Source organism: Coniophora puteana, assembly GCF_000271625.1.
Source record: "Coniophora puteana RWD-64-598 SS2 unplaced genomic scaffold CONPUscaffold_1, whole genome shotgun sequence".
Lineage (NCBI taxonomy): Eukaryota > Fungi > Basidiomycota > Agaricomycetes > Boletales > Coniophoraceae > Coniophora > Coniophora puteana.
The window spans coordinates 834,175-848,637 of NW_006913053.1; the positions used below are offsets into that span (position 1 = coordinate 834,175).

The window sequence follows — 14,463 nt, forward strand, 5'->3', positions numbered from 1 at the left end:
GACTCTGGTCTCTTTCAGCGGCATCTATCTGCCTCAGATGAAAGAAAAGCCTCGTAGAAAGAACACTATGAATGGTGACCTGTAAGCTGGGCGGCGTGAGCAATACATCTAATGCGCGTGGAATAACCCAGTACCTATCAGGATACTCGTTAAAGAAAGCCTTCGGGGAGTTCAGCGTTACTCCCACAGAGCAAGTACGGAAAGCCTACCGGTGCAGCAAGTGCGTCCACAACATTCGCAAGTGAGAAAACTGGATAAAAAATTCGTCAGGGCTAGTACAGTCAGTAAGAGACAAGAAACCTACCGATCATCAAGGTCACATAGAACACGGCATCTCGATATATGGCATAAACAAGATTCAATTTGACTGCCCGATAGTGGCGCAGCCACCGGTACAGAATAAGGGAAAATAGTACTGCTCTTCTCAGCAAGTACAAAAGAAGAGGAATCAGCGGAAGACGTACTGAGCTCATACGTTACAAGAAAGGCATACTGAACTGCGCTTCCTTTCCCCGTTGTGAAGTGGCACACAGTTGACACTGAAGTAAGATATAAGCTAGAGCTGAAGTTTGAATATTAATTCCTTATTTACGTGGTCCGTCACTTGCAACACCGAGATTCAGAAGCTGTGAAAGTGCGGTGGCCGCGACCGTAAATATCTGCAAGATTTGACGAGAGTAAGCTAAGCGGCCTGACGAAAGAGACGAGAAACATACACCAGCCAAAGTTAACAATACAACGAGAAGAAGGCGGTTGCACTCCCAGAATGCCCATACACGCATTCCTAAAAGCCCTGATGCAGTGTGTGAGATAGGACGAATCTACAGAGGCCTAAATGATTCCACCTTCAGCTGCGAGTATGCTGATTATATGAAGTACTGCAAAAGAGGACGTCAGAAAATGTTGCATAGCACATTGGCCCAAGGGTTAGCTTACCGTTTGATGCAAGACCGTTGCTGCCTGTACCATTACACTAGAGTAGGTAGTTTTGACACCTTGTCAGTACAAACAGATTAGTAGAGAGCTCACCTGCTTTAGATTGACTGCCTGAATCGCGGCTAAACACGCCTCGGCGTAAATACTGGATAGCTTGTCCTGTCACGGCTGTTGCTCACCGTAGTTGGTCAAGGCCAACCCAGGAAAAGGAAGATATCGGGCCAACAGGAAGATGAATCGTCCAGTGTCCCATCGTCGCCCCCATACCAAATCTGCCTAGCGAGCATAGTTAGCAAGAGCGGTGTGGCACACCATGCGTAGACGAACTTCCTCGCTGAAGGTGATACAATAGTCAAATACCTATGTCACATGAATCTTTGATTGTTTAAGAGTTCTAGAGCACGCACTAGAACTGTCAGACCGGCCACTTGCAGGCGCATGTGTGTATGAGAGAGAGATCTTCATCATGCATCCTATTGACTCACGGTTAGCATACTGCACGCACAGCTAGTGAGTCTCGAAGTATACGTAGCGGAATCATAGAACATGCTTACCGTCTCGGACCGCTCGCCGTAGATCTCATAGATAACGGTGCTCATAGTGATTTCGTAGTCTACAAAATCGGAAGACGTGTTAGCGATCGTTTGTTGAGGCGAGCCCGCGCCTGAACCGAAGGAGTGGGGGAGTCAAAGAGAAAACGCCGAGGCAATCAAATGCGTGCGTCCTTTAAAGGCCAGGATTATGACTCTGATCCTGCTAGTACGCAGTAATCATTCTAGTCTTTAAAAAGAGATGATCATAGTTGCCTCTGATTATCCAACACACCACAGCAGTGCTGTGGTATCATCCGATCAGGCGTGCAAAGTCCGAAGCCTTATACGGACCTACTGTAGCAAGCTGCCTCCGACGAGATTGGCGTGTTTGTCATCAAGCGGTAATGGAGCCTTTCGTCGATATCAACGGCAGTGGTAAAGATACGCACCAGGTGATGTTCTTTAATTTTACGATGAAACTCTCTGTTGGAGTTTCACAAAGGTCCAATACCATCACGCTATGGCGCTGCGGTGGGACCAAGTCACGGTTCTGAAGAACAGGGAGATACATGGATGAAGGAAAGTCTTGACATAGTAAGTAGTGAGGACTCTATACCTCGCCCGTGACCGTGTATCCAGTTCTCACTCGACGAAGAGGGTCATCTCGGCAGGGTCCACGCTCGTCCGCTCATTAGCCGTGAGTGGCTAAGGAACGCCTTAAGTACGCTTAAACAGTTTCACAGGGCTTGTCCAGCGTACTACAGCTGTCGCATTTCCTAATATCACGGTACAAAATTAGTCTCTCACAAAGAACATCGCCACCCTCTCCTTCAACTTCTCCGTAGTCAATGAGAACATCTCTCCGCTGCGCCTCATAGCCCTTAGCCCATCAAGTGCGTTAGCGATGTCATGCCCTAAGTAACGCGAACCCTCCAACGCCCACAGGTACACATGTCTTAGCCTTGGAAATGCCAGCGCGAGTACGACAGAGAACGCTGCAACATTCTCAAGAGAGACATGCTGCGAGTCCAGCTTCAACGACTCGAGCGTATCGCTCAATGGTAACCCATTGTCTAGCGACCCTAATGGTACACCCCCGCGCCGTTCCGAGTCTAACGCCACTTCGAGAAAGCGCAGGTGGCGGCATGCAGTAGCAAAGGCGAACAGCCCTCGATAGCTCAGGTTGCTCTCCGGACTCGGGGAAAATGGCCAGATCATCGTGAGTTCCTCGAGATTTGGCCATGCGGCTGCTAGCTGCAAGAAGTCGTCATCTGTGAGAGCGATGGGTGCGGAGAAGTACCAGATGAACGTGCATAGGGACGTGTAACGAAAGAGGGGCTGAAGGTTGCTCAGCATAACTGTGCCGTCTCTCTCCATCGTGTATCCGCGAGGGTCCATCCTGAGCGCTTGCAGATTGCATTCAGGAGGATCTGGAAGGAGAGAGAAGAATTGGTGGGATGCTTGAGGCGAAAACGGGAGCGCTGAAGTGAATGAGATCATCGGCGGGCATCTGGAGAAGCAGGGAATGATGGATAAGAGTTCGTCAATTTTCAATGGTGCGACGTCCAGGGACTCAGGCGAACCCAAATGGAGGGAACATAAGTCATCTAGCCGAATGGTTGATAGAGTCGTTATGTTTCGAGCCGAGTCTAGGCTTAGTCTCTTTATTCTAGAAGGTAGGTCTGTCATGGCTGTTCCTGTTAGATCTGGCACCCTCAAAGACTTGAGAGACTGCAGTTGCGGCACAATGAGCGAAAGTACATCGATGAATGACCCGCGACAGTGGCCATAATCATCCTCGATGAATGCAGTATCGCTATATGTCCTCAAGCGGATTACCAAGTGTTCGAGATGCGGGCAGAGGTCCGGTATTGATGTGAGTAGGGGAATCAGCGCATCGGTGTTATGCCTGTAACTGCGCACGTCGAGACTCTGAAGAGAGGGAGACATGAAGAGCAGCCAATGCGGTAGAAGAACGGGGTAGAAGTCATCGATGCAAAGTCGTGTAAGCCTTGGGAAGGTGAGTTTAAGGTTCGACGGTGGAGAGGCGAGGACGCGCAAGGCCGGGCTGTTGACGTGAACACCTGCTCCAAGATGCAGCTCCCGCACGAGGTGTGAATGGCGGTGAAAAGCGTCCCAATCAGACTCTGTGAAGGATTCCAAGTCAACCTGCGGGGAATTTTGTTCATCAATTAGCAAGAAGCCGAGTATGAGTCAAATTACTTACGATCCACCGTTCCCTTGGGCTGGGTCTGACCAGTACCTTCCTGCCTTCAATCAACAAACGATTATCAAGAGTCTGGAGCAAGCGACCTGGATCCGACGATGCCCACAGTTCTCCCAAAGCTGTATCTAGAAACGCCTTACATGTCCTGGCAAGACAAGTCAAGGTGTGGTTGCGCGATGGCCTACGCTGACGCGTGCTATACGAGACCGGCTCAAATCGTGCGAATGGCGCATCCGGCTCCGGATCGAGATAGTTGAAGATTTCTTGGAGGATCTCTGGAAGTAGGAACGCTGGGTGCATCGTGGTTATATCCTTGTTGGATGCTGAAAATTTGTCTCCAGCTAGTGATGTCTAGCTTTTGCTACTGAGTACAAGAAACAAGGAGAGAATCGATAAAGAATTCAATCGGTGCAACGCCACGTGTAATTCAAGCTCCGCTTTATCTCACTTTCTCGCATGCCTTCGCGAACATGCTCAGTGACAGCTTGCTCAACCATATGCAGCCACTCTACGTCAACGTTTCAACTGGGATGGCAAGACATGGGGTAATCAACTGATAAGCACGTAACCAACATCCATTGGACTTATACCACGGCTGAAACAATCTAGGCGAGTAGATTGGTAATTGTATGCGTTTGCTTTGATAGATCCCGATGGTTCGCACTGGTTCACGTCGGTGTCACTATAAAGCAGTGCACGTTGTACTTCAAGCAACTTCAAGGACCTGATTTGCTGCGCACCAGCGATTCACACTGATCTTTTCTCTCACTTTCATCGCACCCCCTGCACCACCTTCAGCTGGCTAGCAAGCATACGAAACTTCGCTGATGCATCCAGCACTTGCGGTGCCCGAGCTCGTCCAGGAAATCTTCACCCATATTGAGGATCGTGATGGTCTCGATGCCTTTACTACACTTATAGAGAAGAACAGGGCGTTCGCGAGGCTCGCGCGGACGTGCAAAGCTTTCAAGAGGCCTGCTATCGAAGAGCTCTGGGCAGATGCTGCCGTGTACCACCTAGTCAACAGCCTGATTCCCCATCGATTAGTCATGCGAAGACATGGGGACCCTGATCCGTACGGATGGAGTACGACATTCCGACAGACCAAAACGTGGATAGTGCGTTGTTTGAACCTCCTCTGTGTGTCCCGATTGACGAACCTTATTCAACAAACCAGGCAGACGTCGAACCCTTGACTCCTCGTGATATCGATGTCATCCGCGAATATTCGTCCTGTATTCGTACATTACGTTTCCCCTCGTTGTTCACCATCCCCATCGCGGGGCCAGTCCTTCGTGCACTCGCATCTCTGCCCGGAGGCGTGGAGAGGACATTTCCTAAGCTCCGATCCGTCGTCGTCACCGATTGGCTAGATGGCGTCATTCTGCAAGACTACCTGCCCTTCGTAACACATGCCAGCTTTCTGGATCTGGAGTTTTCAGAACAGGGTCTCACTAACGCGGGCATTGACTTCCTGTCCAAGTTCACATCCCGCCATGGCCCAGCTGTATATGGTCTTGATTTGAGCTTTGCGTCCGTACTCACGAAACCAGCGTCCCGAGAGCTGCTCCCCAAGCTTTGTCTGAATATCCTTCGCCTTGACCACCTCCGTACGCTGGTGTGTACTGATTTGGACCAACCCACTCTCCTGCACGTCTCTCGACTCCCGAACCTTGTATCACTTAACTTTAAGAACATCCTCGACCTCAGCACTACGCCGATCTTATCATTCCCCGCGCTCGAATCATTGACCACAAAACTCTATGACTTCTCAGCCGTACTGTTCTTTCTCCGAAAACTGTCTCGGTTTCCGTCTTCGATCCAAGTCCCATCATGGGACACGACAACGATTTCGGATTCGGAAGCCCTTTTCAGCATCCTTGCTAGTCGACGAGACACAAAACTACGAAGTATCACCCAAGCACACCAGGGGGGCGGTTTCCAAAATGCTCATGAGTTCCTGACCCTGCGTACCATCCAGCCACTTCTCGTCTTTACGTCTTTGACGGTCTTTGAATGGTATTCACCAAGCGGTGTTCTGATCACGGATGCAGATCTTGGCCTGATCGCGCACACTTGGCCTCACCTTGAGCGGCTTCGCCTTATTTCTAAAACCCACAACTATATTCCCGTCGCCACGCTGGACGGCGTCTTCACCATGGCCAAACTATGTCCTCGTCTCCAGAGCCTCACTCTGCCTGTAGACGCCTCAAAGCTGTCCGGTATCGCCCCCGACGATCCCGCAGACGGGCTTTGTCACAGGCGCCTGCAGTGGTTGAACATGGGCACGTGCTGCATCAACGCGAAAGACCAAGCAAAGCTCGCGTTTATATTAGCACAGGGTTTCCCGCACCTAGACAGCGTAGGCCTTGATGTGCAAGACCCGGAAAATATTGGCGGAAGCAGGACCGTGGTCGGTGTTCATATCGGTCGTGCACTCAAATATCTTCGTTGCGCTAAAGAGGAGGGTATCATTAAGTCATGGGCGGAGGACGAAAGCAGGATCCGGGAGATGCTTGTTCGGTTTTTTGGGCAGGCTTGTCGTGTTGATTCTGACTTGACCCATACTTGAGGTATACCGGCGTAGCACGAGCTTTACTTACGACTTAACGGGTAAGCTAAGTATTCGGTACGAAAGCTTCGTGCTCATGTCCGTGCACTTTCTCTGAGGAATGCATGAGATATGATGTCAGAGCGGAACGTATCTTCATTTTATTCCTCCATGCTTTATCCGTCGTTTCGGCATACATCTTAGACACGTTGCAACTTGAAAGTGGTAGCGTGCTAGTCGGAGATTGAAGTCGTTCACACGTCGCCGCTTTTCTGCCATCAGTGGCACTCACTGGCGGGGAAGCGGTCAACGTCAAACTTCCAGTATGCACCAAGCACTCACCCTGTACGAGCTTTTACAAGCCATCTTTAACCAACTAGGCGACTCGACAGAGTTTTTCACGGATCGCTCGGAGCGCAAACGGACCCTAGCCAGCCTCGCACGGACATGCAAAGCGTTTACAAAACCTGCTATCGAAGAGCTATGGTACATGATGGATGCTGTGGGCCTCTTTCAGAATTTGATACCCCATCGGCTCATCATGACACCTACGGGTCCCACCTCGGACCCGCATGGGTGGACTGTCATTTCACAGAAGGAGACCTGGATCGTAAGCATCTGTCTGATGTCCGTTTATCATCTTCTAACTATCCGGTCCGTCAAAAACGCGCCTCAGCATGACATCCGGGCTTTATCGACCGCTGAACAGGCAAGGCTCATGTTTTATACGTCATCCATCCAAAGGTTGTCCCTTCCCTCATTTCTATCAGGGTTACCTATAGCAGCACCTGCCCTTCGAATGCTTTTGTCTTTGCCTGGTGGTCTCGAGCGCGCATTTCCCAAGCTCAGGGAGGTGTATATACTTGATAAGTTCCCGGCTGCTCAGGCATCCTATGAGCCGTTTATGCAACATGCAAAATCGCTCAACTTTCAGCCCACGGACAGCACTGGACGCGCTTCCTTACTGTCGCCATCAATCTCTCAGATTATTCGTCGGCTTGGCCGTCTGCAGTCAATGAGCTGCACGCACATTGACCAACCCACGCTATTGCATCTTTCGCAACTTCCGTGTCTCACCTATCTCTCCTTCGACACTGGTCTCAACATCTCGTCTGCTACAGAGCTTATGTTCCCTGCACTTCGATCCCTCCGATTGACGTCCAAACGCTTCAAGCCCATCATCTTTTTCCTGAAGAGACTCGCCCGGTTCCCGTCCTCGCTCCACGTGCTCACGCTCGAGCAGGCGCCAACTCTCTCCGAATCAGAACAGCTGTTCGCCGTCATATCCAAACACCCTACCACGGATCTTCAGAGCCTCTCCGCGATGTATTTCGAAGGTAACAGTGACGACCCCGGCGCCTCGATGACATTCGACACGATAGTGCCGCTTCTCAGGTTCTCGAACATGAGGGTCTTCAACTGGTACTTCTCCAGCCGCATCGATCTCACGGACCTGGACATCATACTGATCGCCCACGCGTGGCCCAAGATCCGGCGGCTGTCCGTTTGCTCGAGCGTCGATGACTATACCCATAAACCCAGGATCGAGAGCCTGTTCGCCATGGCGAAGCAGTGCCCGTATCTCGAGCACCTCGAGCTGCCCGTTGACATAGCGAAATTCGACCGCGTGCCACTCGGTGATCCCGCTGATGGATTCGCTCATTCGCAGCTGCGGAGGTTGCACTTGACTTGCGTCGTGTCCTGCGCGGATGAGGACGCGATCGTCACGCTCACGATCATCCTTGCACAGGTCTTTCCTCGACTCAGGTCCGTCACCGGCGTTATGGTGGAAGAATCGTTGAGACAAGGCGGGGCGGGCGCTGGCTCGATGTGCGCGGATTCGTACGTCAGCTCCGCGCTCGGTGCGTTGGGTCGGGCGAGGGTAGACGGGGGGATACAGTCCTGGGTGGGTGAGGGCGTGAGAAGGATGGTGCGCGAGGCTTTCAAGCGTGAGCTTCGCAGGATGGATAGTTCGGCTAGATCCACTTTTGCATGGTGAAGCGAGACGTTTGAGCTCTCAATAACGAAATAATATTCACAGAATATCCATTTGGCATTTTGTCTTCCCTATTCTTGGTCTAAAACTATGGGACCCAGCCATCAGGATGTTCCATTGGCTTTTGGGTAGGAAGAAACACATTCGAGGAAGCTAGCATCGAAAGTTCCGTGGAAGATCGACCATACACCGCTCGACTGCCATGCCGATGGATTACCCATTCGCAGCTGAGAAAAGCCAATTAGTATGTTCTATCAGATTTCAGGTAAGAAAAGCGCCTTCTCTAAAACCATCGGGTCGCTGAATCATACCTCTGTGTCACTCAGCTTGTGAATATCTCCAGCCGAGGAAGTGCAGCTTTCTCCGAGACAGACCGTGGTTGAATACTTGAATGCTTTTCTTTGATGACCTCATCCTTTCCCAGGGAAAGAGAAAGAAATAACGCATTTGTTCCTAACGATTCATATTGGGCCCGGATACAATAGAAGCATGTTGCTAGCTCAGGAAGAATGCATTGCTCCTAGGAAATTTCTCTTACCGCGACCTAACGTTATCCTTGGTCAGACGTTGATCGCCCTCACTTGGAGACGCTTGATTTACCTAACGAAGTTGCCCCGCACGCGAGCGGTTGTTCGTCTGGAAGATCCCGATAGTGTGTTACGTCACACGAACTTTCGAACAGTGGACATTTCCGCCTCTTTCATAGCTCCACGAGCGACAAGTATCACTCTTCCAGCCATTGTTTCCCATCTATTCCTGTTTCTTGCTAACTCCCATCCCATAGCGATACTTATGCCAGCCCGTGCCCCTTCCACAGAAGCTGCAAACGTGCTGCATCTGAGCAGGGTCCAATTTGGCGAGGAAGGCTCCGATTCCGTCCTCGTCGGCGGACGAGGTTCGATAGATGATTTAGGCTCACTAGGTGGAAGCGGTTGGTATGGCTCCCACAGAGTACCGACATAGCGCGTCCAATTTCGTAGCTGCGAGCTGCCGCGCAACCCGTATCTTTATCAGCCAAGAGTTCGCAATACTTCTCTTTCCTGAACTCGTGGCGCATTCTGTTCTCTGACACGTACGTTTCTAGGCCATAGATCGTCTGTTTCTCTCCTAAATCCATGTAGCCTGACAGCTCTACAGAACGATCGAAATGCATCATAAATCACAGCGATGAATATTTTTCATCAGAATGTCATCGGCTCCAGTACTCGATTGCGATGAGAATCGGCCTGTCTTCCTAACTCCATCATAACGTCCACGCCCACTGCACCAGAAAATATCCGACGCCGTCGAGCACGGAGATGACCTAATTTCACTAGCGCTAATCCGGAAACATCCACAGACCCAGCCATGTTACGCCCCCACCAAGCAGTTAATTCCCCGGCCTGGTCTCGCGCTCTCATCGCCTTCGTAGGTGCACAGGTGTGTAGTATGCCGTTGCTCGTCCGTAAATCACGTTCGTCGTTGAGCTCACTGGATATTGTTATTTTGAAGCTGTTTTGTCGACGGGATGCATGTCGCCTGGACCCTTCCGGAAATTGTTGAGCAGATTTTTAGTGAACTAGACGACGGCGACAATGAGCCGCCCAGGCTCACCGGGCGACCCTCCCGCAACGGGTCGCTCACAGCCCTTGTGCGGACGTGCAAAAACTTCAAGTTGCCGGCGATAAACGAGCTGTGGGCGTCTGCGAGCGCAGATACGCTCCTTCGCTATATAATACCTCATATTCTGGTCATCGACAGCGGTGGCAAGAAAGAACGAATTGTAAGCAACCATTCCTCCTACCATTTACCTTCCTCTAACCTTAATTTCAGACCAACATGAAACCATTGTCCGCCACGGACGAAGCCAACCTCTGCGAATACTCGTGCGCAATACGCACCCTCACATTTTCGTCTGCGGTGCCTGTCGATGCCCCTGTGCTCCAGGCGCTTGTCAGCTCGCCAGATATGGTCAGCAAGATATTCCCAAGGCTCGGCCACCTCAACATCGAGTTTTGGTCTGCACCTCTGGTCCCACATTATCTCGCGTTTCTGGCCCGAATCCAGCACCTGAGCGTGTCGTCCTACGGTCAAGCTGAAGAATGTCGGGTCGCCGCCGATTTCCTAGAATTGATGGCTGGGCAGCGCTCCGATTTGCGCGGGTTGGAGCTGATGTACCCGCTCTCGCGGTTCGAAAGCGCCCACGAGGGACACTGTCAGTGCCGGAAACGCTACATGGAGCTGGTACGCCGGTTCGCGCACTTGCAGAGTTTTGTTGGCTCGGAGCTGGACCACGTCACCGCCCAACACCTCTCCTGCCTTCCGACTCTCGAATTTCTGAAAGTCATGTTTCCGGTGCGCGGCGTCGCGGCCCTGCCAAGTGTATCTCTTGCATTCCCTGCCCTCGTTGCCGTTGATTTATCCGCTACGCTCTGTTCGGACGTCCTCGAGTTCTTACATAAATTTTCCCGTTTTCCACCGACGCTCCATATTACGTCGGTCACACGACCCACACTGCAAGAGTCGGAGCAACTATTCAGCGCCATCTCAACAACAAGCTCACCGATAGACGGCGTGGAAGGATTACGTCTGGATTGCAAACAGTCTGGCTACGCATTCACAGAACTCGGCGTATCAGCTACACTGCACTCGCTATCCCCGCTCCTTACTTACGCGTCTCTCCGCGTCGTCGACTGGCGCTTCACGTGCCCCGTCGCGCTCAGCAACGCCGATCTGGCGGAGATGGGCCGCGCGTGGCCACTTCTCGAGGAGCTGCGTCTCATCGACGAACACCCCGCCACCACCGCGTCGACGACTCTGGATGGCGTATTCGCTCTCGCAAAATTATGCGCACGACTCCAGCACCTAGCGCTCCCAGTCGACGTGTCCGTGGTCGACCACATCCCGCTCCACGATCCCGCGAACGGCTTGCGACACGAGCGACTCAAGAGCCTGAACGTCGGCTGTTCGCGCATGGTACCCGGATGCTGCGTCAACCTCGCCATCATCTTCGCGCAGGTATTTCCTAGCCTCCAGACCGTCGGTCTCGTTGCGGAAACTGGGAGGTCTGGGGCAGGAAGGAAAGCGTCCCTAGATGCGCAATTGAACGACGCTCTCGGTATTCTCCGGCTGGCCCGGAAAGAGGGGAGGATAGCCTTGTGGACGGGCGAAGACGTCAGATTGATGTTGATACCATACTTCGGAGTCTCTCCAGCGCCTCAGCGTCGCATGTCCAGGTCGGGTTCGATACATAGGAGGCGGTGAGAGCATATTTCTCTGGTTCCGGTCGGATGTCCGGTGGTCCTGAAGTAGATCGACTAGACTAGACATGCGTCAGGAAACCGAAATGCAAATCATAAACTACACCCTTACCGTACCCAAAAAGCCATCGTGGTGCAACAAGTTCACTTAAAAGCCACACGTGGCTACGTCAAAAAGAACCAATACCCAACCAACGGCCGAACCGCGTCCCGCCTTCCGTTCGCCCACAGCTCCGAGCGCGCGCTCGAGCAGATCATCGCGCCCACGCTGCCCGCGATAACCTCCGCCGGAAAGCTCTCGTACACCTCGTCGTACCGCGATGCGCTCTCCCCATTAACGTCGCCGCTACCGCCGCCGGCACTACCAGTAGATTTGCGCTTCTTGGTCGACGCAGACGCAGACGGCGTGAGCGACACAGCCGACGCGCGCGAGTCGCGCACGGCGCCGCGCTCGCGCAGGGACACGCGTAGGCGGGCGTATGCGGCTGGTACGGCGGAGAGAGGGAGCGACGGGTACGGGAAGCTGTCCATGATCAGCGGGCGGCCGCTTGTGCCGCCGCCGCCGGGAGAGGAGGTGCCTTTATTGTCGCCCGCCCTGTCGGCCTTGTCCCCGCCCTTCTCTGTCGCGCGCGTGCGCGTCCCAGGAAGCGGCAGCACAACGTACGCGCCCACGAACTGCGCCGGTGTGAGCGCCACCGGGTCTGCAGGGCGCAGGAGTACGCGCCGTCCACCAGGCGGCGCACGGTCCGCCGCGCGCAGCTGAGGGCCTTGCCATCTCCCTGCGACGTCGAACGCACAAAACGCGGTAATCCACCCGCTAAGCCTCGGCTCGTCCGGGTCCAACACAACCGCATCCAGATCTGCATCCTCCTCCGCACCGAGATAGCTCCCCCTCCCTCCCAACGCCTCGTCGCCCCATCCCCACTCATCATACATCGACATCGACCCCATCCCCATCGCCGCTGACCGCATCGTCCCCGCATCCGACGACCCCCCGCTCGCCGTCCTCCCGCCCATCCCCATCGGCGGCGCCAGCCCCAGCGCACCCGCGTCCGCCCTAACAACCCTCCGCCAAAACGCGCGGTTCGCCGGCGCATGCGGATTGTCCCACGCGCTCACGAGGCGCGCAAGCACCGGCGCGAGCAGGTGCCGCCACGCCGCGCCGTGCACGCCCCACCCCCTCAACCTCTCCCCGCGCGCCTTGAGCGACTCCCAGTCCGCGCGCGTGCCCTCGAGCGTGACGCGCGGGATACCCGCGCCGAGGCCGCCGGCGGAGAGCGAGAGCCCGAGCACGGACGCGCCGAACCCATTGTCCGCCGCCAGCGGCTCCGCGTCCGCGTCCGCCCCCGCCCCCGCGCGCTCGTGCGCGGTGTCATGGTGCGACGGCGGCGGCGCGTTGCGCGCGAGCAGCGCCGCAGCGAACGCGACCCTGTCGTCGTCCGTCGTCGTGCTGAAGCGCGGCTGCGCCCACGCGCGCAGCGCCGTGTCCGGTATCCGCTGCTCGACGTGCGCCTCGAGACGCTCCGCGAGCGCCTTTGCATCCGTCACGTACCGCTCCCACGCCATCGCCTCCACCACCGGCTCGTCCCACTGTATCCCTCCCCCGTCGCTCTCCCCTCCACCACCACCGATACCACCGATACCAGCACCACCACCGCCTGGCGCACCCCCAAACCCAAAATCCACAACGCCCGGCCTGGCCCTGACAAACGCCGCCCACTGCAACAATATCGCCAACCACACATCATCCGGCCTCACCACCAACCCTCTTGCATGCGCATGCGCCTCAATCACCGCGCCCACCAGCCCATGCGCGCGCGGAAGCACATCATAAACGCCCCTGCGCAGCCCCGTGAGCGACGTCTGCAGGAGCGCGCCCGTGCGCGCGGCGTGTGCGGCGGGCGCGGCGCGCTGGATCACTGCGAGTGCGGGGTTTTGGGATGTGCGCACGTGTAGGCGGTCGTCTTCGAGGAACTCGATGGGGGCGAGCGGGAGTGGGGAGAAGGAGAGGGGGCCGCGGTGCACGGGTGGGACGGGTGGGGTGCTCGGGGGCGAGGTGGACTTGCGTGCTGCGGCTGCGGTGGCGCTGGTGTTGGCGCCTGCGCCTGCGCCTGCTGATTTGGACGGGGCAGCCCTGGATGGTGGTGGTGATGATCTGGAAGCGTTGGGTTTGGCAGGAGGTGATGTGGCTTTGGAGGTAGGCTTGGAGGTGACTGGCGCTGACGATGACTTTGCAACGGCAGGAGCCGCTCTTGAAGCTGATTTAGTAGGGATGGGCAGAGGAGTAGGGGCAGGCGAGGGTCTGGGTGCGGCAGCGGGAGATGATATGGGAGCGGGCGCGGGCGCGGACATGGGTGCTGCAGTAGTAGCAGGAGCAGGAGGTAATTTAGTAGACACGGAAGGCGGCTTTACTGGGGGAGATGCAGCCTTCTTAGACGACGGGGGCTTGGAACGCGCAGGTGAGGGTGCAGGTACAGGCTTTGCCGCCGCCGCAGGTTTAGGCGACGGAGTGACCCTCGTCGCTGAAGCTGACTTTGGCACAGTAACAGGCTTGGGCGTCGGAGTGACCCTCGTTGCTGAAGCCGACTTTGATACCGAAGTCACTCTCGGTACCGGGGGAGGTACAGATAGAGGCGAGAGTTCAGGCGCAGGTGCAGGCGTGGAAGTCGATGGAGGCGGAGGAGCAAACATCGCTGCACCCGCAGGTGTAGGTGTAATCATCCTCTGCGAAGGATACGCAGACGACGACGATGCAGTGGGGGTGATGGTGCTAGCTTGAGACCGCATACGAGACGGTGGTGGCGGCCTTTGTTCGACCAGCGCTGGCATCGCCCCAGTCGCGGGCGGCTGTATACAGAGTATACAATTCAGCGGGCGTCACAACGTAGGCCATATACGACGAAACATACCGGTTCGGGTGCTGGCCGATCGGGCTCGCGTCTGAAAATATCCTGCAGAGGCATAAACCGGCGGAACCCCGA

At 54.9% G+C, this 14,463-nt stretch overlaps 6 protein-coding genes across 6 annotated transcripts; 3 read left to right on the forward strand and 3 right to left on the reverse strand.

Moving 5' to 3' along the window:
- Nucleotides 1-831: 831 nt before the first annotated feature.
- On the reverse strand, nucleotides 832-1,535 carry CONPUDRAFT_148263 (uncharacterized protein; the record flags this gene model as incomplete). Its single annotated transcript, XM_007764874.1, has 8 exons — nucleotides 832-878; nucleotides 937-973; nucleotides 1,030-1,058; nucleotides 1,116-1,212; nucleotides 1,264-1,296; nucleotides 1,344-1,363; nucleotides 1,422-1,431; nucleotides 1,491-1,535. 8 exons carry the CDS (start codon nucleotides 1,533-1,535, stop codon nucleotides 832-834), a joined length of 318 nt encoding a protein of 105 aa, XP_007763064.1.
- Nucleotides 1,536-2,264: 729 nt separating this feature from the next.
- CONPUDRAFT_160982 (uncharacterized protein) lies at nucleotides 2,265-3,996 on the reverse strand (the record flags this gene model as incomplete). Its single annotated transcript, XM_007764875.1, has 2 exons — nucleotides 2,265-3,638; nucleotides 3,697-3,996. 2 exons carry the CDS (start codon nucleotides 3,994-3,996, stop codon nucleotides 2,265-2,267), a joined length of 1,674 nt encoding a protein of 557 aa, XP_007763065.1.
- Nucleotides 3,997-4,478: 482 nt separating this feature from the next.
- On the forward strand, nucleotides 4,479-6,389 carry CONPUDRAFT_133699 (uncharacterized protein). The gene is made up of 2 exons (XM_007764876.1): nucleotides 4,479-4,814; nucleotides 4,874-6,389. The coding sequence occupies exons 1-2, from the start codon at nucleotides 4,524-4,526 to the stop codon at nucleotides 6,266-6,268; spliced, it is 1,686 nt and encodes a 561-aa protein (XP_007763066.1). The 5' UTR covers nucleotides 4,479-4,523; the 3' UTR covers nucleotides 6,269-6,389.
- A 183-nt stretch (nucleotides 6,390-6,572) lies between these two features.
- CONPUDRAFT_160984 (uncharacterized protein) lies at nucleotides 6,573-8,283 on the forward strand (the record flags this gene model as incomplete). Its single annotated transcript, XM_007764877.1, has 1 exon — nucleotides 6,573-8,283. The coding sequence occupies one exon, from the start codon at nucleotides 6,573-6,575 to the stop codon at nucleotides 8,244-8,246; it is 1,674 nt and encodes a 557-aa protein (XP_007763067.1). The 3' UTR covers nucleotides 8,247-8,283.
- Nucleotides 8,284-9,750: 1,467 nt separating this feature from the next.
- Nucleotides 9,751-11,486, forward strand: CONPUDRAFT_148267 (uncharacterized protein; the record flags this gene model as incomplete). The annotated part of the gene is made up of 2 exons (XM_007764878.1): nucleotides 9,751-10,005; nucleotides 10,056-11,486. 2 exons carry the CDS (start codon nucleotides 9,751-9,753, stop codon nucleotides 11,484-11,486), a joined length of 1,686 nt encoding a protein of 561 aa, XP_007763068.1.
- A 767-nt stretch (nucleotides 11,487-12,253) lies between these two features.
- Nucleotides 12,254-13,513, reverse strand: CONPUDRAFT_35478 (uncharacterized protein; the record flags this gene model as incomplete). Its single annotated transcript, XM_007764189.1, has 4 exons — nucleotides 12,254-12,299; nucleotides 12,474-12,808; nucleotides 12,911-13,080; nucleotides 13,150-13,513. Coding segments are annotated over 4 exons (915 nt in total), but the record flags the coding sequence as incomplete, so codon positions are not given.
- Nucleotides 13,514-14,463: the final 950 nt, after the last annotated feature.